Source organism: Aulonocara sp. 'chitande type north' Nkhata Bay, linkage group LG14, assembly GCF_057382095.1.
Source record: "Aulonocara sp. 'chitande type north' Nkhata Bay isolate Kocher_YH1m ecotype deep benthic linkage group LG14, A_spYH_male_GT1.1, whole genome shotgun sequence".
NCBI classification, from domain to species: domain Eukaryota; kingdom Metazoa; phylum Chordata; class Actinopteri; order Cichliformes; family Cichlidae; genus Aulonocara; species Aulonocara sp. 'chitande type north' Nkhata Bay.
In genome coordinates this window covers 19,564,908-19,586,280 of record NC_141357.1, presented here as the reverse complement: position 1 = coordinate 19,586,280, position 21,373 = coordinate 19,564,908, and the positions used below count along the sequence as shown (strand labels likewise).

The following is a 21,373-nucleotide window of genomic DNA, read 5'->3' as shown; positions in this document are numbered from 1 at the left end:
AATGTGTGGATGTTTATTTGGGGCCACAGAAAATATCTTTACGGTCAGTAAGGACTGTTTCCACAGTTTCATCACAAACATTTTTACTTCCTGTTTAAGGTCTACGTGTAAGTCAAGAAAAGTCAGTGACAAATGGGTCAAATGCTCTGTAAACTGTCTCAGAAATTTCAGATTAATATATTACAAATCCTCATTGTTTTACACAACAAAGTGCTTAGAAGTGTTGCTGAAGCAGAATCAGATACTGTTCAATAAAATTCACTGACAGCAAATAAGAGACTTAGAAGAAAATCACTTTGCAGTAAACTTTATTTACATCACAGGCCCCCTGTGCCTTTAACATCTCTTTATGTAAACCTGGAAACATTACATTCAATCCGCAGAATGTCCAGCATTTCCTGGTTAAAGATAATTTTTTCATCTTAAAACTACATTCAACATGTTTCCATGTGCAATTTATTTAAAATCTGCCTCAGAAAATAAATCTAGTAAAATTATGCATTTAAAAAATGTTTGTGTGTTCTAGCAGGATTTTTTTTTTCTTTAAATGTCAAGGCACCTCCAAAACTCACTCAATCCACCAGTTTTTAGCTTGATTTGCATCATGAACATTATGAAACCATTAACTGCTGAGTACCAAAATTAATTTAAGTACAATACTCACAAGGGGTTAAGAAAGAGTCCCTTTTGTGAGCGGTAACACCGTGTTTATGTAATTATGGTTTAGATACTATGTTGCTGTTTACTATAATCATCATTGTTTCAACTTGTAACTGATTATTATCTTTACAACTGTGGATTGAGTGAGTTTAGAAGGAGCTACTTGCATATAGATCACACAAAGCCAGTGAAAAGTTGGATGCATGCTCTTCTTTTCCACTTCTCTCCAAGACGCAAATAGAGCAGTTTTAAGGTAACGTGCAGAAATGCAAAAGCAGGATAATACAAATTCTGAAAATTGCAATTAATTAAAAGTCATCCTTAAAAAAATGTGTGGGATCTAATAATCATTTATACAATCACTGTCTGTATGTGATAGTCCCATATATTTTTTCCAGTTTTTCCAGTTCTCCCAATGCTTTTCCCTTTCTTTTAACCAACTCCTTGCTAACCACAGATCACCCCTACATCTTCCGCATGTGAGCAGTTATGTTTCCCAACCCTGGACCTCTTGCACTCGAGCAGTGATCTCTCCCCACCTTCACACTCCACATCATCCAAGAATATCCTAACACTGTCGTCCGCCTCCCCCAGGACAGCCCTCTTCATCACTGCCAGGGCAGTCGAGAATCCAAGCTGACGACACACGACACTACCTGACTTGATGGTGAAAAGGTCATCGCACACTGTACCCCACTGGCCACGGATGAAAATTTCCACTCTGCCTCGATCTGGCAAACCTTCGGCGCTTACAAGTCGCACTGAGCCAACCCGCAGCCTCCACCCTCCTCTTGCTTTCTTGTAACCTTGACCTCTACCCCGTCCTCTCGGCCTCTTAAACACTTGGTTGCCCTCTCCTGCACTTTCCAGCTTCTCACCAAGCCACAGCTTTTCCTCCTGTGTTTTAAGCAGCGTAGTGTTGATTAGTGGTCTCTGGGGCCTGTAGGATGGTACAAGGGGCGTCTGGTTGAAGTACGGTGGCCATGCTGTGGTCATCCTATGGTCAGGAGCTTTTGGATAGGGTGTGGAGATTAAAGTCATGTGGGGCTGCTTCAGCAATTTTGTGGATGGAGTGGTAAGGAGTTGTGGTTTGAAATATTGTGAGGTGGTGCTAGGGGGGTACTGAAGGGGTCTCCCATGTCTCCCTGATGAAGGTGTGGTAATGGTTGGGGTTTTTGCAATCCTAGATGAGTCTGCAGTCGTGGAGGTTGTGCGATAACCTGATGAAGAGACAGAATCACCCTTTTTATTTGTTTTATGAGGTGCTGAAACTAATGTTAATATAAAACAAGTTTGACATTTTGGGAAACAGAGGTTGTTTTGTTGTTAAGAATCAGATGCAGAAAAATCATATAAATAAGAGGATATTTTAGCGACTAATTAGCCTGCTAGGAAATGGGTTATGTGCAAAGTTAGCAAGTTAGCTAGCTATACTACTCATTACTACTCATTACTATACTACTATTTTTTCTATTATCATTTAAATAAAGTGTGAATACATCTAGAAAATTTCTGTATTCAGACAAAAAATGTAAAACCACCATTTTTTTGGTATTTTATATATGTAGGTATTTAAATAAGATATCATGTTGTTAAAATGCTAGCTTTAGCTGTGCAGGTGGCTATATTGTAATATATTTTTGCAGTCCATGTTCTAGCTAAGCTAACTAATTAAGACACAGCACTGACCTTATCAGCTGGAAGCACATTTCCCAAAATGTTAAACTGCTTTAGGACAATTTTTCATTTTACTATTTGACAAAGGAAAAATAGTATCAACCACAAAGGAAGGACGTAGACACAGACACAAAAGGATGAATGTCCAAACTGAGGCTGATGCAGAACAATTTATTCATAATAAATTATGCCAAAACACCTGATTTAAATTAAAGCAGTGCAAAAACCTAATGCATAAATAAGCACCATTTATCCTGCTTTAGCTTCTTGAACCAGCCAAAGAATAGCATGTTAGCAGGTCTGAAGTTGGGATTCAAAGCCAATTTAGTCAATTCCACGATACCTGAGTCGGGCAAAAGCTTGTGCAAATGCAAATGGCTTAGTCTGAATAATTAAACTTGTGATTAAAACTAAGCCAAGAGGGTGAGGCAGTAAACTCAGTTATAATTAAGATAAACAATAATTTTACAGCATTTTCTCTGCAAATTATGCAAATTATTTTCCATTCCCCATGTTTATGTTCCAGTGCACAGACTTGCTAAACTGTATAGACAGGTGAGATGCAAAAATGAATTCTTAAAAAGCTACTTATTTTTTGAATGCATATTGATTTAAGAAAAGTCACCTTTTGTTTTTTTACTCTGGTTTTTTTTTTTTTTTTTTTTTGCCATTTAGGTTACAGTATGGCTTATCTGCCTCAACAAAGTAGAGAAAATGTCCAAGGGGCATATTTATCAAACTTTTTAAATCATTTTATGTGTTATTTATTTCTATATAAATATTCACAATATTCTTAATCAGTTCAAAACGGTGTGTAAAACCAGTTAAAAGGCCAAAAACTATATAGCAAATTATTTAGTTGAAGAAAAACATAAATAACCCTTAAAACCAATTTAAATATGATTAAATCATAACATTTTAACATGACCTTTAGGAGATACTGCTGATACTTTTTGATCATGAGAAAGCCTGCATAGATTTTATAATTACCTTATTCCAAGAAGGTGTGATTCCCCCCCCCCCAAAAAAAAGAAAGCTAAGCTAAATTATTAGCACTTAAGCCTAATTTGCAAAGGATTTTACTTAGAAGCAAACATAAATTTAGTAATTAAGATGTAAAAATGTGAAACAAAATCAGAATGTAGGCGAAGAAACCACCAGTTTTGGCGTTGCTGGCTTCTCCTCGTGCCACGGTGTGAACCAGTCTCGTGGACTTATTTTTAGTCTTAATAGTCAAATTAGTGGTTGGGTTAGCGGTTTGGCTAGAAACTGGGTAATCAGTGGAGCTAGCCTGATAAACGGGTACACCAGCAGGCCTACCAGTGGACGAGGTTGTGGCAGGAGTTGTTGCTGCCATCTGGACAGTTCTTGGCTTTACTGTTGTGGTCGACGCAGATTTTGTTGTGGTTTTGAGAGCCAGTGTTGTTGTTGGTAATGTTGTCTTTCTTGTTGTTTTTCTTGTTGCTGCTATTGTTGGCGGTGGCTTTGGTTTTTTTCTTGTTGGCATTGGAGGTTTTTTTATTACTATTCTTGTCTTCTTTTTAGTTGTTGTAGGTTTTGTAGTGGTCGTTGTAGTAGGAACAGCTGTGGTGGTTGGTTTCTTGTTGATTACATACTCTGCAAAAAAGAGAAAAATAAAATAAAAAGAATTATGCAGTGCTAAAAACCATCCGTTGGATACCTGATGCAAGAAACTGCTTTGATTTGGTAGATTTATCAAATTTAAACGCTCCCATTAAAGTGAACAATCAAGAGACATCAAGAGAAGCCAAAAGAAACCACATGCATATTAAATAGCATGTTTTAACCATTTATTTACTGCTGGAAATGTAACTCACCAATTTCTAGAAAGAATCACTTGTAAAGTGCCTTGAAAAGCGCTATATAAATCCAATCCATTATTATTATTATTATTAAAGGTTGAAGCAGGGCAAGGAAATTCGAGAAAAAAACACCCCTTTAAGACTTTCTTTTACCTTCTTTTGGGTGGAAATGAATTAGTTTTCCTTTTATCTTAACAGGTGAAGGCTTGATGCTACACTTTCCTGGTGGTGCTCTCCTGTTTCCAAGACAGAAAAGATTAGTACACATGCAATATTGGGTACTATAAGCACATATGTATCTTTTCATTTATTTTTTTTATGTTTTGTTTTTAATGGTGTTTAGCAGCTTCCACTTTAATTGTAGTGTGTATTAGTGCAGAGATACAGTCAATGAAGATAGATTAAATAAATAAGATTTAAAAAATCTGTTTTTCTTATTTCTTTCTTTTTGCCTGGATTGGCTAGAGAGGGATGGAAGATGATTGTGCTCTGAGCACTTCTTTTAACATTTTAACATGTTGCTGCACTGTATTTTATTAGCAGCATTCCAACTCTTAAAACCTCCATCATATATAATTATTGGGTTCACACTCTCACACCTTAACATCACACATCCATGTAGTTTAATGAGCACTTAACTGCTGATGAAGTAAAGTGATGCATTGGCAAGTTACCTGGAAGGGTCCACTATCTTGTAGATAACGCCACCTCTTGCTGTCGCACTCGGGACTCCTGTGGCTAAGAAATACAGCTCACCTGGAAAAATTCACAGACGAAATGGAGAAAGAGAGCAGCAGGCAGAGACGGCAGAACATAAAAAGACAAACGGGGAGATTAAAAAAATAGGAAGCAGTGAGCAAGAAAAGAAGGAGATAAAAAAAGAAAAAAATTTAAACAACAGGAACAGAGGGAAATATTTATGATGACAACAGATGGGAGACAGAAATAAAAGAGGTACAAAAATAGCAAAATGGGGGAGAAAGAGAGAGACCAAAACACTACTCTGGGGAAAAATATTTTAAACTTTGCTTTAATCATTCGTCTCCAATTTGCTTCCTGAAATTATCAGGAAAGAAGAGAAATACAATTTTTTAAGACCAACACAAACCTAAACATTTCCTAACTTAGAAATCATGCAGTTTAGTAGTAATCTAATTTCATTAACAATAACACCAGTAAAAATATCCACTTTGGTACTTCACACTACATGTGTACTAGTTAGAAATAATTATTTCTTTTCACATTAAGCCACACAGACCAGGAAACCAGTAGGAAATCCTCTGGAAACCAAAGACATGTAGAAAAATAAATTGTATTTCCGGACTAGATGTTGAGTGTTTGCTCTTGCTATGTGAAATCAGTCCTAAAGAGGGCGCTACACCAAAAACATCTTTGATTGTTTTGGTTACTAAGAGACAAAACTGCCTGTAGTTCTCATGCAAGAAACATACTTGTCTGCAAACATTCGTCAATTACTCACTGAGCAGTAGTAAAACTGTGAAATGTGCAACACAAACTGGAAACAGAAAAAAAGTTACACCTTTTTAATAGTGTTGGCTGCAGGTGTCACAAGGAGGGTTTCAGTGCAGTACCCTACATCTCTTTGCAACCTATTTCACCAGCTGTCAGCAACCTCTAGCAACCCCAACCAGTCTGAGAATACACATTTTCCACAAGCAACTGGCAGCTGCCAGGGGATTCATGGACTGTTTCTAGGTGTGTGTGATTGGGGCTCAAGTTTATCGTTCCATTATAAATGTACCTAATTAAATAAGTGATGCAGTGTCTGGTAGCAATACATCAACACACCGACCCACACAGTTATTACCTGCTTCATCTTCAGCAAAAGAGATGATGTATTTATAGTAACTGTTGATAAGTTTGGGGAATCTGCAGGTCTGGTCTCTTCCCATGCAGATTTCATTGTACTGCCATTCACCTGTGGTAACGTTCTCCCTAAGAGACATCAGACGCCTAAACACAAACAGAGATACATATAATGTTTACGCATAGCAAGAGCTGTAGTCCAAAAGCTTCACATCAATGCATTTTTACTGTAAATTATTAAATCAACCCTGTGCAGAGCAGTTCAACAGCACACTGACTGGACACTGATTAGGTAGAAATCCACAAAAACAAAAAAGGCTACGAGTGTTTTCATTTGAAATTTTAATTTTACAAACACACACCCGCTCATGAAATCCCCAAAGATGTAGAGTCCGTTAAGGTTGGGCATCTGACAGCCTCTGTAGATGTATCCTCCTGTCACAGACTTGCCCAGCTTGTGTGGATAGGCAAAGATTGGCAAGACATCGTCTGCAAACACATAAACAAAGATCAGACCTCGTTTATTATTCAGTGTCACTGCTACATCATTGTAACAAACAGGAAATATACTGTACCCTGTAAGAAACCTGAGCTCGTGAAATTAAAGGACAATGAAGTTCCGTTATTTAAAATCTCTTTTGAGTTGACAACAGTTTTTTTATTCTATTCTAAGGAGGCTTTTACAGAGAACAAAGAGTGTGCTGTAACAATTTAATTTACAAATTAAATATCTGTATAAATATTAAATAATTTGGTTAAAATATACTTGTATTTATGGACTTTCAGTAACCCAGACTGTAGACTCACCGAGGGATGAGTTTTGACAGAGTTTACGATCGTAGCAGCTGAATCCTTCTTTGGCTCTCCAGCCGTAATTTCCTCCTTAAAAATAAGAGTTGACACAGTAAAATTACTCAGCAAAAAAGTTCTACAATTTATATGTATTCAAACGGTTTGATGCTGGAAAAATTGGAAATCAACATATTAGAAAAAGAAAATCATCCTTCAAACTACAATTATCATACCTTTAACAATGAGGTCTACCTCTTCGTATTTGTTCTGGCCCACGTCACCACAAAGCATCCTGCCTCTGCCTTCAGTGGTAACGGGGTCACCGCGGTCAATGGAGCAACGCCACATGTTGCGAACTCCATAGGCATAAACCTCTGCAGGGAAACAAAGAAAGAAATACGTGGATGGAAAACACAAACAAAAATGACATCCTCTGTGAGGACGCACTTCTGACACGAACAGTCATTTTCCAGCTTTGCACAGAAAGAAAAACACAGTCCCACCGCAGTCCAATATTATGAGAGAAAAGCTAAGCTAGATTAGCATTAATAAGTGTGCCATTCAGCATCTTCAAAGTCACCAGACATGATCACAGTCTTCCACACAAACAGGAAATTCATTTACCCGGCCGTGCCTCCTTCTCGCCCAGAAATGGGTTGTCTGAGGGAATGCTGTACGGGGCACTGTTATCGTTGAAGTCAACGTCAACACGCAGCACCTTGCCGAGAAGTGTTGACCTATTAAACGTAACGACCAGACAAAAAAGGAAGAATGACTCAGAGTATCATAAAGACTGTGGTGACTGAATGGTTCAACCGTAAGTGTTTATTTAACGCCAGAAAAGCACGGTCAGATCTGTTTTGCAGTTCTGTTTGAATGAATCTGAGTAGAGAGTATAGCTCTGGACACTTCAAAATCCATCCTGCTACGTCTATCATGAACAATGGACAGTAGTGATCTGAATCCACTGGCTGTCATAACACTGACCATCAATGTGGGATAGTTTAGCATGAGCTGTTTCTTTCCTTCTCCCTACCTTTCTCTCCCTTGTTGTTTCATCTGCTTAGAAATGTAAGGAAAAGAGGAACTACCTTCACAAATGGGTGTAATTTCTGTATAAAGAATAATTTAAAACAAATATTATTAATGGCCTTTATGGCCTTTTTCCAGTGTCCACTTTTTCCAGTGTTTACCACCCTGCACTCACTCTCGCTCACTTTCTCTCTCCCCTCCACATTCCAGTGTGTGGTGGTCCATGATGTGTGTAGTGTGTCATGTCAATATTAGACTTGGCAGGCTGCATTCCCAGAAGAGCTACTACGGCTTGTCAAAAACAGCCTCAGGAAGAGACAAACGGCTAAATTGTCCATCTCTGGAGAAAAGGTGCTAACAGCTCTAAATGAAGTCCCAGTTTTGGAGGAAGTTTACTTGCTTTCTTGATACAAACATTAAAGATAGATCGCTATTTTTGTCAGCCCTAAAATGCAAACCTACCTATTAAATGTGACATTATTGGTGCATTTCACAGGATGAAGTATTGATTTACAAAACATGAGGAGCAATATTTGAACTCCCTGATGCTCTTTTCTATTGGCTGAACTTTGTGACTTGCAACCAAAGGTTTTTTGGCTTTATCTTTAATTTTCTGTGCTAAAAATTCAAAAATAATAAACTTCAATCAATGCAGCTCTCGGTATAATGATAAACCATAGAGGAGGAATGCCTATTTGAAGTGTTTTGTAAATTAAAGACTGAAATCTCCATAAACTGGCACAGCACAGAACCTGGCAGTTATCATGAATGATTGTTTATGACACGTGCAAACAAAGTTTTCACTCGTCACTTTGAAGAAATTGTTTTGAATTATAGTCTTTGCAAAACTATCATTTATAATGCCCTCTGTTCAATGCAGAAACGTTCCTCATAAATGTGATCCTTTTAATTAGATTTGATTTGAGAGGAATTTAACTATCTGGAACCCATTTTTGGCAGGACTCTCTGACGCTTTACCTGCTCCGACTCGACTTTGGTATTTTGTTTATCAAGTCAACATCTTGACAACGTCATGAGGCCTCGTGAAGATTATAAAGATGAGCATTCTTCACAATCACAACTATGTCTATTATATTTGCATGTTATTTGAGATTTCACATCTTCTTTAACACAAAATGTGAAATCAACATTGTGGGTCTATGCATGCATCCAAACATGCAAACACATTAGTTAAACAGTACTGACTTGTTTTGTGAATTGCCAAACTTTCCAAAGGGATCTCCAGCACGGCCACCGTCACCTATGAAGATGTACAGATACCCATCGTGACCGAAAAGAAGCTGTCCTCCATTATGATTGGATGCTGGCTCCACCACCTCCAGGATGGTTCTACAGCAGGAGAGATGAGAAGATGATGAATGTATTTGTGTCATTTAAGACCATGCAAGGACCTACTAAATACAGCACCTCTCAGAAGAATGGTCTAGTTGATTATCATCATGTGCTGATACTGTGAACTCGCTGATTCGTATTCGTTCCTCCTTCTTAACAGACACAGAGTAGTACACGTAGGCTTTTCTGACAGTGGTGAACCTGTGAACGAAACAGAAGCTCAATGGAAATGCTGCATTTCACATTTTGGCACAATGAATTTTTCCTTTGAAAACTAAATGTTGCTATTTAAATGTGTATTTTGATTGGAAAAAAGACCTAGGGTGTAAGGCTATGCAGAGGAATCCCCTCTCGTCTCCAGCCCACGGGGATGTGAGGACGGCTTTAGTCAGGTTGAGGAAAGGTCGATCGATCCTAGAGCCGTTCGCCAAGTACACCCACACATAACCCAGCTGCTCCGCAACAAAAAAGCGATGAGTTCCATCATCTGCATGGATCATGGCCACAGGGTTACGGAGTCCATTGGCAACTTCCTGTAAGCACAGCTCCAAACATCCTTCGGGATCTTCATTTAGCAATCCCAGGTTAGCATTTAACTCTTAGGGTGGGGGAAAAAAGACACGGGAGAGTAGATTGGCATGTGTCTAATCACATGTGCAAACTGAGTTGCAATCAAACTTGCAGAGATTTGCACCAAATTAAAACTGTAATTATTTTACAGCAATGCACTGTACTTTCAGCTTCTGTTCAGGCAGTTACAAATCAATATGAAGAGCTCTTCCACCCACACTTTCTTTCATTGCAGGGATTTTCTTGGTGAGACAGTGCAGACACGGATATTTTCAAATTCATGCATGCAGTTCAGACTGTTTGCATCCATCATTAACATTCGTACTAATGATTTTAAACATTTCACTTTAAGCATGCTAGCTGGTTTGCTGATGTGGAGCATCATTTTGATACTGACGCTGACATTTAGCTCACAGATTGATGTGTTTAATAACAGCTTCAGAGCTATCAAGGCTGTATACTCTAGACCTTTTTCTGGGCTAGTTACACCGAGATGCATTTTTTTAACCTCTTCATACAACATGTAACTCATACCTGCATTTGTCAAGACACTAGGATAGCAATACTCTTTGTCCTTCAACACCAGAAATTCACAAAACCTTCTGTGATCTTCTTCAATTGTGGCAGTCAGGTTTGCAAACTGCTGTGAGTTCCCTACGTCCTCAAGCAGGAGGCTGAGCGTGTACCGGCACTGCCGCCAGTAGTCAGAGCAGTAATCCCCACAGAGTCCAGGTAGCGCCCTCATGGGTGTGTCAGCGTCCTCGGCATCATACAGGTGGGCAGCATATGGAGAACACTCCTTCAAAGGACAACAGATACCGTTTCATTACATATGATTTAAAAATGTAAAACTTTTTTGAGCTAATATCAAAGGTAGAGTTACAGAAATGTATGAGATTCAGTAATGAATCACTTAAATGGATTTGTGTATTTGTTCTTCCACAGCCTCTGGGCCTCATTTTGACTGGGCAAGCCTGAGATATATGCAGCCTGTCTGAGTGCGGCCTGGTATAAATGGATCCCAGGAAGGTCCACTCAGTTATTAAGTCACAACCACACTGTCCACACCCAGAATGGTGTGCCTTAGGCACAAAGAGCCATGGCACCCAAACCATCATCATGCAAACTGGTGCGCTTTCATTTGCCAGAAAAACCAAACTGATCCAGTAAACAAATCCCAAACAACAAACCAGCATAAGATTGGTTTGGTAGATCAAGAGTGTTTAGATTAAATTTGGTGTTGTTTCTTGTAAGGGCTCATAAACCTATTTTCACTTTGCAGTGAATTATTTCTGACATCAGTAAAGTTTTCCAAATAACTGTTTTGGTATTTAAACAAAAGTAAATATTTAAATAAATAAACATAAATAACGTTGCAAAAGATTTCGCTCATTTAGCACAGATCAGAACAGCAGATATGGGATATTTTTGTGTTGTTTCACAGTCTGACGCTTAATCTCAGCTGTTTTTATATATGGAGATTATTACAGTGATTATGTAAGTGGTGGATTTAGTTTCAAAAGCACTTTAAAAATTATGTCACTGAATAACGTCAACGTGGACAAAACGTGTTGTTTTTAATCCTGTCATCACAATGCCTCTTCTGGTAATTATTTGCTGTAACATTTTTGCAAGGACATTGGTAAATGAAAACATGTACTTATGTGTTTTTATCTAAAAGATTTTTTAAGTTTTTGTTGTCTTCATTGAGCCCTGGTTGAAAAATAGTCCCCAAACGATGGACCAATGTCACAGAAGTTGCCTGGACGTCTTTGCTTGACTTTCTAGTGAGAGAAACGTTTGTGTTGAAGGATTTCTTTTTGCAATCTCTTCCTTGATTAGAATGAAGCAAAAGCAGATATTCGCAAAAAAAAAAACCTTCAGTGGTTTCTTGACCTCACAATCACAGGCTTTCTGGCTCCTTTCTTTAACTTTGCACTCAAACAATTGCATTTGATGCTGACACTGAATGCAGTGATGCAACAGCTGTTCGCCAAGTACACCAAGTACAACAGCTGTAAAACTCTTACCTTCAGCATTCAGATTTTTTTTTTAACAGTCTGGGTACATGTAGGAAAAGCCTCATTATGAGAAAAAGATCAAAGCAGTAACAAGGGAAATAAATGGGTGATGTCCTGTTAACTAGTGAATCTACATACTGAAAAATAATATAAACACCTGCCATTTGTTTTTTTGTTTTTTTGTTATATAAATCTGTTGCGCTTGCCTTTATTTGGTAAGACAAAGTACATCAGGTAGAAATGGATGAGCAGTAACGTATTTAATTATTTGTACCAGCAGAGCACTTTACTCCAGAGTTGTTAAAAGAAAGAAAAGATCCTGTAACTCAGTGCAGTCTGGGGCAAAATGTAAAGATTTTAAATTTATTTATTTTAATATAATTGTTTGATTTTTGTTTCTATATGCAAACCTCTATCTAATCTCTGTTCTATGTAGAAACAGTACCAACAACCAACTGTCTCTAGTTCAATTTTTCCAGTGGTACAAAAAACAGTTTTGACCAGGAAGATGACGCCAGAGTTTGAACAGTGTATTGTGGGTAATAACTGTTTCGTCATATTTACAATTTGGCAATCGGGCAAATATAAGCATTTGGGTATGTAGATATTTATTACTGCTTTATTACAAGTATAGTCAGCCAGACCTTGACCAGCTGTGACCAGAACTTAAAACTTGACCTTGATTTTTATCCTAATTACCACCTGTAAGACTACAAGGCCGTCTTTTGTGTTTGGTGTATATTCCTGTGAGCAGATTTTTTTTAAGTATTTAGACCACAATTACACACATATGGACAAACTCACAGTGTCAGTAGGTAACATGACTCAAGCTGTAGCCCACACTAAAATGGATATGTTTAAATATAAAGGTGTGACAAATCGATTACTATCAATACTTTTTGGACACTGTTTTGTCTGTTTTTTTACTGTATCACATAAAATGTTTCATCACAGTTGCTGATCATACAGTAGTCCATCAAACTTTACATTTCTGTGTCTGTCTTTGTCTTTTAGGGCACAGATGGCTTAAACTGCTGTTCCATCCAAGTGTTAACTGAAACACTGACTTTTATAAATCACAGAGAACGGGGAGGTGGGGAGTTTGGCAAAAACAGTCAACGCAGACTCTTGTTGAACATCTTGATAGTACTACTGTGGAAAAGATCAGAGTGTTCTCTGAAAGAGATTTCTCTCTACTGGGCCAAACAAAAGCTGTGTTCAGTCTGAGATGCTGGAACTGCTGATGAAAGCAGTAAACAGGCATGTGGGGCAGATGCTACGTTCAAGGAAAAATGTATAAGTTCAATAAGGTTATGAAGGTATAAGGTTATGAAGACGTTTTCTTTGCTTGAAAATGAGAGACATGTGTTGGCAAAAAGGCAGAGCAAACTGCAAATACTGCACATGATCTTTTGTTTGACCAAGTCATGCTGAAATCCCAGCCATTGTCCTATTTTGGTTCCACTATGATAGGGTAGAAATAAGGCATGCAGCTACAAGCAGCTGTTTCTAACAACGCGACCACTTCAAGCTGCTATAATTTGGTGTTTACGCCGTCAAATTCAGAATAGACTCAGATTTTATTCCTGTCATCTCACATGCTCCAGATTCTCCACTGACTGCTCCACACGCTGGTGTTTTATTGTAGCTGAGAGACAAAAAAGAGTCATGGTAAACAGATGAGAGGTAAATGTGTGACCCTGTCTGAGGAAATGACACAGGCTGAGTTTTTAAACTGAGAGAGCAGTGTGAAACAGCCAGACACATTGCTTTTTTTTTTCTTTTTTTTTTTGGCCTGTCCCGTTTGGCTCTTTTGCCATCAGAATTGTTGTCTAAAGGCAAAGAAAGATGCCCAACGGATTTACTTTACCAAACTGACCATCCCAGCCTTGCCGTAATGGTCCATTTGATTCACCTTTTATTGTTTATTTTATTTTCACTTACTGAATACGGGACAGACTTGACTGGGGGAAAGAAGGGGAGAAAGAAAGAGGGAAAGAGAAACAGCTGAGAAGAGGGACGGGGGAGAAGGGCAAAAGACAAAAACCAACAGAACGGGCAGAGAAAAAAAAATGCATATATCAATCACCTGGATCACCAGCTGAGAAAGAAAAAAGAAAACAAGCAGAAGAGAACAAGAGTAATAGAATAAACAACATCACAATGATATATGGGAATATGACAGTAAATACTAAATATTAAACATTATTGTGCAGCACATAAGATCAACAGAACACAGTGTGCTTTGAGGTAGGAGCCAAAAAGGGTGTAGTTTGTGGGTGTGATCACCCGTGTGTACACCTGTGAGCATGGACGCGCTTGTTTTTTGTTTTTTTAAAAGGTTCCTTCATGTAATAATCTGCTAGAGGGTGTGGGGGGGCCACAGCCCCGTCCTCCAGGGCGTGAAGCAGGTGTGGAGGAGATCAAAACTCCAGACATCCAGAGGCCCCCAGAACACAAGAGACCAAGGAAGACCAACAGAGGGCCAGCCGCGCCACTGTCCCGGAAAGAGCTGAGGAGAGTCCCAGATGAGGGCTCACTCAGCAGCCGCGGAGCAGAAGCCAGGGGGAGTTGCAGTGATGCGCCCGTGAGCTCCGCCGGCAGCCAGCTGCGCCTGAGTGACCGAGCCCCAGGCCGAGAGGCCGGGGGCACCCCACCTCCGAAGTGGCCCGAGCGAGCCCCAGGCTCCAGGCCCCGATAAGCGGCCGCCAAGGAGTGAGCCGGTGTGTACCTGGACGCCCATCCCCGGACACAAAGAACCACCAACGCACCGATGTCTGAGGGGGTCCGCCACTGGCAGGGGAAGTGGTGGTGGGGGGAGATAGGCCTCCAAACCTTGGAGGGCCTGAGATGTCCCCAGAGAGGTGGCGCCTGACACCCAACCTGACATATAGACACAGACATACAGGCACACACAGATACAAACATCCATTCCCACCCTCATGCTCTCATATGCACTTACTCCACACTCAACCAACGTGGAGACAGACATAAAGAGACGTTGTACACAGCCAGACACATTGCTACCGTACTAAAAGCTTGCTTATTAAAAATGCAAGAGGGAAACAACTAATCTGGACTTCTGCTGCTTGGTGCAGTGCTCACTAAATGTTTTTTATCCTCAAACAGCCCCTTTATGGGTCTTGTTGAACTGAGGGTGCTGCTAATGGTTTATTTGATGACAAAATAAATGAAAACCCATCGAGAAAGCCACGTGAAAGCAGAGCACAACTATAACACACAAATGCACACTCTTTTCAAGGGCAACAGAATGCCCTTGAAATTATCTCTATGTCTGTTTTTATTATCGTTAATTCATTTGTTTTTCTCTTTTCTTTATGCCTGACATTATCTTCACTGATTTTATTCATCTCTTCTTATTCCTGTGCTTTTCTTCATCCTTTTTCTCTCTGCTCCTCTTTTGCAGCAACCTGATATATCCTGGACCCCTGGCCTGAGGAGGAAATGGTTGTTTGTTTGGTCAAGTAAGCAAAGAACAATGACAGTCTTCCTCCCGTCTCCCTGACTCACACACACACACTCATTTCCCACTCTGTCTCTCTCTTTAATATGTGTCTGCCTGTCCCTCTCTTCACGCTGTGATTGATATCAGTGCTAGGAAGCTTCCGTTCTGCAGCTGGAACAGACGGCTTCAGTGTATGGCTTTTGCCCTGGTTAAGTACCCTGGCAGCGGGGTAACCTGACCGCCTCCCGGGCCTCTTTCACCTCAAATTATGAACTTGGGAGCCGAAAAACCACAGAGCGGACCATCATCATTGAAAAAGGTTTAAAAAGTACACAAAAGCATCAACATACCTCAAATGGAACCAAAAATGCATTCTTTATTTTTAACATAACTTTTCATATAAAGCGCTCATGTAAATGAGAGTTTCTTTAAAGGCTTTTTGTTGCAGTCTACACAGCACATGTGTATCATGCTAAACTTTTTGAATGTATATTTCGTCTGAGCTCCACCTATATCCAGCAGTTGTAAATGGTGCGTGAGTCGCAGCTCTGCAATTTTACTTGAGATCCAGCCTGCACTGCTTGGTAAGAACCACATCAGGCTATAATTACCACAATAACATAAGTCTATATTTTTGGACGATTCGTCACCATCTTTACATAACGTATGATGTATGAAACTGCCGGGAAGCCGCCAAGTTTGTTAGTTTTCATTGTTTCCTTGTTGACATCAAAAATTAAAGTGTTATTTATGGTAAAGCTACCCACCCGATTATTTTGGCTTCTGCATAGTGAAGCTTTTATCTCAGTTATACGGCCATGACCAAATTTGTGCTGCACCTATCATTTAATTTGTGCTCTGGATCTGCACGTAGTAAGCGTCTGAGCTGCAAAGTCAGGGCCTAATTATGTCATCAGTAAGTGGGAGTGGCTTCAAGGGTTATTCCAGGAAGGGAGGGGCTGGATTTCAGCACTGGGATCTGTTTAAGATTAAAGAGCTGAAAAAGGAAACTAAAACACATTCACACTAAAATAGAAAAACTCGTTAGAATAAAAAATATCCAAAACTATTAACAGAGACTAAAAGTTGAGTATTTATTTTATTTTATGTTCTGTTTTGCCATGTTCACTTTATTATTAGTAGTATCATCATCATCATTAACTATTATTAAAAAAATGAATTTCCTAAATATGGGATAAGGAAAGTATTTCATATCTTATTTTTATCTTATTTTTTATTAAACTGCATTGCAAGAATAACACAATAATGCATTTGGAAAGTTTTTTTTTCATGCCAAAATTGTATGAGTCAATGCTTTTTAAAACAATATAAGTTAAAGAAAAAAAAATATTATGTTCACCTAGGGATTGCTGGTTCATTTTTCTACCTCTGCCTTATGGTCTCTCTGCTGTCATTAAGTGAAATTCAGTTGTTCCCCTCCACACCTAATGTTGGCACAGGCACTTCATTCAAATATTGCCAAGTCTTCTGATGGCGTAGTTAAAACCTTAATGCATATTTTTGTGAGATTACTGGAAAAGTGAATGTGCTGTTAAATTGTTCTGCAATTTCATACAGTTGTTCTGGTTCAAACTCTGGAGACTGGCTGTCTTATGCTTATGTCTGTGCCTCATCTGAGAAACTAATGTTTTCTGGCACATAGTTCACGCTTACTTGTAACTTTACCAGATAAGATGACACAGACTGTTTTTCTTTGACCTCTTTTTCATACCAAGGCTGCTACCTGGCTGGATCTAAACACGTTAACTTTAGCCATAGCGCCGTCACCTTTATTGGCTTCTTTAAAATGTTCATGTTCAGCTGGTGAGGGTGATTTAAGTGTCTGATTAGGTCTCTTGCTAAGAACATTTGCCGATTCTGTCCCAATTTACTTTGCCAGTTTTGTGTTTTCCCTACTCACAGTAGAACTCGCAAATGGCCACAGCCAAATGCTAGCAGGTGGCTGCATGAAAAGGACCAGCTCACATTTGAATGCACGTGAGGCTAGCCAACAGGTCACCAGTCAGGACCAAGAAGACTGCAAATTATCAGATTTCCAGTCAATCAGTCCATTTCAACTTTCTTGGCTTTAAAAAAAAATGATGACAACTAATCTGTGATTTGTTTAGTACATGTTTGTGAACAGATGACCATGCAACATCACCTCCATGGACCCAGACATTTTGTGTCTACATCAAATAGCAGGATTCACTGGAAGAATCCACAATTTTTACAAGCCTGAACATCATGTATCAGGTAAGAAGTCCAACCAATGGCGCGTTTTTTGTTTTTATTCAACAGGTGTCCCACTCCATGCACCTTAGTTGGTGAAGTTGTGGCAGAAATTTTTGGATATCTATGTTTTCATTCAACACCCATGTGTACTGTCATTTCATCAAGAAGAAAAGTTAGCAACAATAAACTGAACGGTTATGCGGTACAGTAAAGGAATTACTAACATATTTTTTGAAAAATCCACCGTAGTGTTATATGAACATTTAAATCAGGCCAGATGTCTGATACACACCACTCCATGGGTTGCATCAGACCCTACAATAATACAAATTAAACAGAGAAAACCTCACCAATCTTATGACCCCCATGAGCAGGTGCTCTGGTGACAGAGGGAAAGAAAACCCATCGCAATCATTCATCTTCAACTCTCTTAGCAAAAGGCAGCCTGTTCTTGATTTTGGAGGGTTTATTTCCACTGGATGATCCTTTGGGCTTTATATTCACCATGTTCAATTTACACATCGGTTTGGCTTTTGGTATGAGTAACTGCTGTCTAAAAGCATCATGTATTCATTAAACTGTTAAAATATTTTGTTGGTTCTCCTTTATGATGAGCTTCTTACACATGACTAAACACACTTATATCTTCCTGTTGGAAATATGTAGTAGAATTTATTACCTGCTAAAACAAACCAGAGGGGAATCTGCTTTAATTTAAATGTAAAAAGTCACAATTGTGATGCTAGATTAGAGGACAGCATATTAAAATAAAATAATAAATAAAATAAAATAGCATAATAAAATCTAGTTATTATACACACAGTGGAAAACATGAGTTTGAATTCTAAACTGAACATGTGTAACACAGTCTGATTTGAATATTTGTACCTATACTCATCAAATCAAAGAGATCAAATCAAATTAGAATAAATGTTTCTCTTACCTGGCAGAGGATGCTGCGTACGTATTTGCCACAGGCTGCATAACCTGAATGGTCAAAGTTTTCCATAATGTTGTAAAACCTGCCCGATATCTCCTCATCTTTTTCCACATCACAGCACCCAAACTTGGAATACTCCTTGCAGAAGGCCAATGGCTGCCTGGGCTCAAATGGAGGCTTGTAATCCAAACACTGAGGGTGACAGCTCCCCCACCAGGTACGGAGGAGCAACAGCAGGATGGGGAGAAGGTGGTGAGGGGATGTGTGCTGCAAGATGCATCTGGGGACCAAATTGCAGGTCTGTATCATCGTGCTGTAAGTATACGCTCTCTCAGTTCTGGATAGTTTGTCTCTTGACCCAATATTGTAGTAAATGAAGTCAGTGTGAATGTGGTATTTGAGTTTAGAAAAGGTAAGAAAAGGAAATGAGTGTACAGGTTACATCACGTCTATAAAGCGCAAATATGAAACTGAAAGTTAAAGTGGAATGTTTGATGTTTTCATTTGGTGTGCTTGTCTCTGCAGATTCAGGCAGCCATCAGTGAGCTTATGTCTAGAGGTGTGAATGTGTGTATGAAGTGACCCTCCATCACAGCTGCCTGCCAGCTGGCCAGAAACCTACAAAATACTCAGGATAACTCCAGTTAAATCTAACTCACACAACACACTCACATGGTAGGCTAACCTCAAGATGTGTGAGACAAAAATGAGGTAAAATATAGTAAATCTGATCCAAGATCCAGTGAATTATTTTATTCAGGAGAACTGCAGAGCAGTCCTGAAGGTCTGTCCAAGCAATGTCCCAAATTTCTGTGATGAGAAGAGTTTACTCAGTCATATCTGCATAAACACCTGCACGTCACAGCAGAAGCTCCTGAAAGAGATAAGGTTCCCGTCACTGAAACTGACCATCAATCACATTGCAACTTATTCTCAAAAATAAGTTTGTTGGTGCACTAAAAGCAAATAAACAAAAGTACTAATCTTCTTAGAAAGAGGGACTAACCTTACGAAAAGCAATCGAAAATGCTGCACCCTCAGCCACAGTTTCTGAAAAATATTTACTTCTAGCTTGAAGTCACTCGGAGAGTCTCTGCTCTGTGTTTGGTCTGGACGTGCTCGTTTGCAGAAGCCATAGGTACAGACAGACAGCAGAAGAAAGTGAGAGTGAGAGGTCCTTTCATTCAGACACAGCCACGCTGCAGCTTTAGCTGAGATCCCTCCCTCATTGCTTCTTTCCTCCTCCCCCTCCTCTCTTCTTTTCATTTGCTTTTTCACTCTCCTACAAAGACACATGCATTCCTCCCCATAGCATGCGGTCCATATTGCCCTGAAGTTGCAACTTTCTACCTCTTCTTCCTCTGAACTCCCCCACCTTCAGCATTCCCAGACCTCCTCTCTGTGTCTAACAGTTCCAGACAGACTTACTCACACTGGTGAGGTCGAGTGTGTGTGTGTGTGTGTGTGTGTGTGTGTGTGTGTGTGTGTGTGTGGTCAGATGAACTGAGACGTGTGCTGGAAGCAGAGACCAATGGATTCTCCAGGCACTATTCCAAACCTGAATCTTATGTTTAAGAGCACAACTGGCAAACATTTGCAACTAATTTGTTTGAATACTTTTAGTTGAATTATAGCTTCTTCCCAAGTCAGAAAATTAAAAAAAAAAAAAGGGGGGGGGGGGGGGGGGACAGTTAAGAGACCTTTAAACTTCTTATATACAATGTTTCTCTACTTTGACTTGCTTCAGATTTATATAATTTATATTTTAATGCATTATAATCAGCACAGAGAACATGACTCTTCAGGTTTTTGCAGCTCATTCTTTTAGTTTGAGATCAAACACTTTACCGTCTTTACCGGGATCCAAACAACACAGTGCTGCAGATTGTTCAATGACCCCCCCCGGCAAACTCATGATTGCTAAGAAAAAATTGTTATTCTCCTACTGGTTGGCGAGTGGTTGCTAGCAGTCACCAGGTGAAACTGGTTGCAAAGACGTATAAGGTGCCCCACCAAGGTAGTTTTAAAGATGCCCGTTTGTCTGTGGACATTTGCTAACTACTTGCCAAGTAGTAGCAAAACTTGGCAAGTAGGTAGCCAATGTGTTTGAGTAGCTGGTTTACAGATAAGTGAAGTCTTCCATATAAATTTGATATCCTCTTTGCAGCCAGTTTCATCCAGGAGCTCTGAGCTACCATAAGCCATCTGGTTAGGGAATACACATTTTTCCCTAGTGAGTGGTCACTGCCAGAGGGTCACTGACAGGTCTGCAGGCATCGATGATTTTAGCAACTGATTTCACAGTGCCGGCCTGCAATCCACAGCAACCACTCTTTTCGGTTGCCACTTTTCGTGTCCAGGTGGTTAATGACTTGTCTCTAGACCTGAAATAAAGTGATAGGTTTGTAGCTTAAATTACACAGCAAAGCAAGACACGAGTAGGCAAAGTTCTTTATGTTTCTCGTGCACGGGAGAGAACTGGACAAACGGCGTTCCTTCGCTTGACCCCAGTTGCTCTCATCTTCTCCCCCGTAACACTGCTCTTTTATTGAGGTTACATGAATAAGCATAGGTTCATTAACATATGACGTCTACATACACACAGAGTACCTTGCCTGTGCGTTGTGTGTGTGTGTGTGTGTGTGTGTGTGTGTGTGTGTGTGTGTGTGTGTGTGTGTTTGTGTGTGTGTGTGTGTGTGTGTGTGTGTGTGTGTGTGTGTGTGTGGTCAGAGTGTGACCCCATAATCGACTTCCCTAAACCTGCTGGTCTGGAAGTCCAGCAGTTCATCTAAACAGAAGGCACTTAGCCTAAAACAGATATAGATACGTTTATCCTACCATAAAACAATAAGACAAGGTACGACCTCTCCCATGCTCCCAGAATGTGGGTGTGAATGCCAGAGCACTCTGGAATGCACACAACGTCTCTGCAGACTAAGAATCAAACCTCTATCAATCTACAACTAATTATAAAACT

At 39.6% G+C, this 21,373-nt stretch overlaps 1 protein-coding gene across 2 annotated transcripts; it reads right to left on the bottom strand.

The window, feature by feature from the left end:
* Positions 1 to 318: 318 nt before the first annotated feature.
* On the bottom strand, positions 319 to 19,629 carry LOC147314470 (HHIP-like protein 1). Of its 2 annotated transcripts, none has more exons than XM_086261422.1 (15): positions 19,403 to 19,629; positions 18,400 to 19,270; positions 10,269 to 10,533; positions 9,483 to 9,762; positions 9,240 to 9,365; positions 9,018 to 9,161; positions 7,404 to 7,516; positions 7,013 to 7,153; positions 6,795 to 6,869; positions 6,350 to 6,476; positions 5,989 to 6,134; positions 4,835 to 4,916; positions 4,314 to 4,396; positions 3,658 to 3,954; positions 319 to 1,880 (listed from the first exon to the last, which is right to left on the bottom strand). In XM_086261422.1, exons 2-15 carry the CDS (start codon positions 18,703 to 18,705, stop codon positions 1,108 to 1,110), a joined length of 2,958 nt encoding a protein of 985 aa, XP_086117548.1. In that variant the 5' UTR covers positions 18,706 to 19,270; positions 19,403 to 19,629; the 3' UTR covers positions 319 to 1,107. The 2 variants fall into 2 exon arrangements, with proteins under 2 accessions (XP_086117548.1, XP_086117549.1); XM_086261423.1 differs by having other exon boundaries at positions 19,462 to 19,629.
* Between the last annotated feature and the right edge of the window lie 1,744 nt (positions 19,630 to 21,373).

Bases quoted from the DNA above. Each gene is read 5' to 3' on its own strand.
- LOC147314470 (XM_086261422.1), bottom strand. From the start codon at position 18,705: ATGATACAGACCTGCAATTTGGTCCCCAGATGCATCTTGCAGCACACA. The intron at 6,477-6,794 runs GTGAGTCTACAG...ATGTGTTTGCAG, and splicing joins CTGTCAAAACTCATCCCTCG to ACGATGTCTTGCCAATCTTT. The intron at 4,397-4,834 runs GTAACTTGCCAA...TCTTGGAAACAG, and splicing joins AAGATAGTGGACCCTTCCAG to GAGAGCACCACCAGGAAAGT.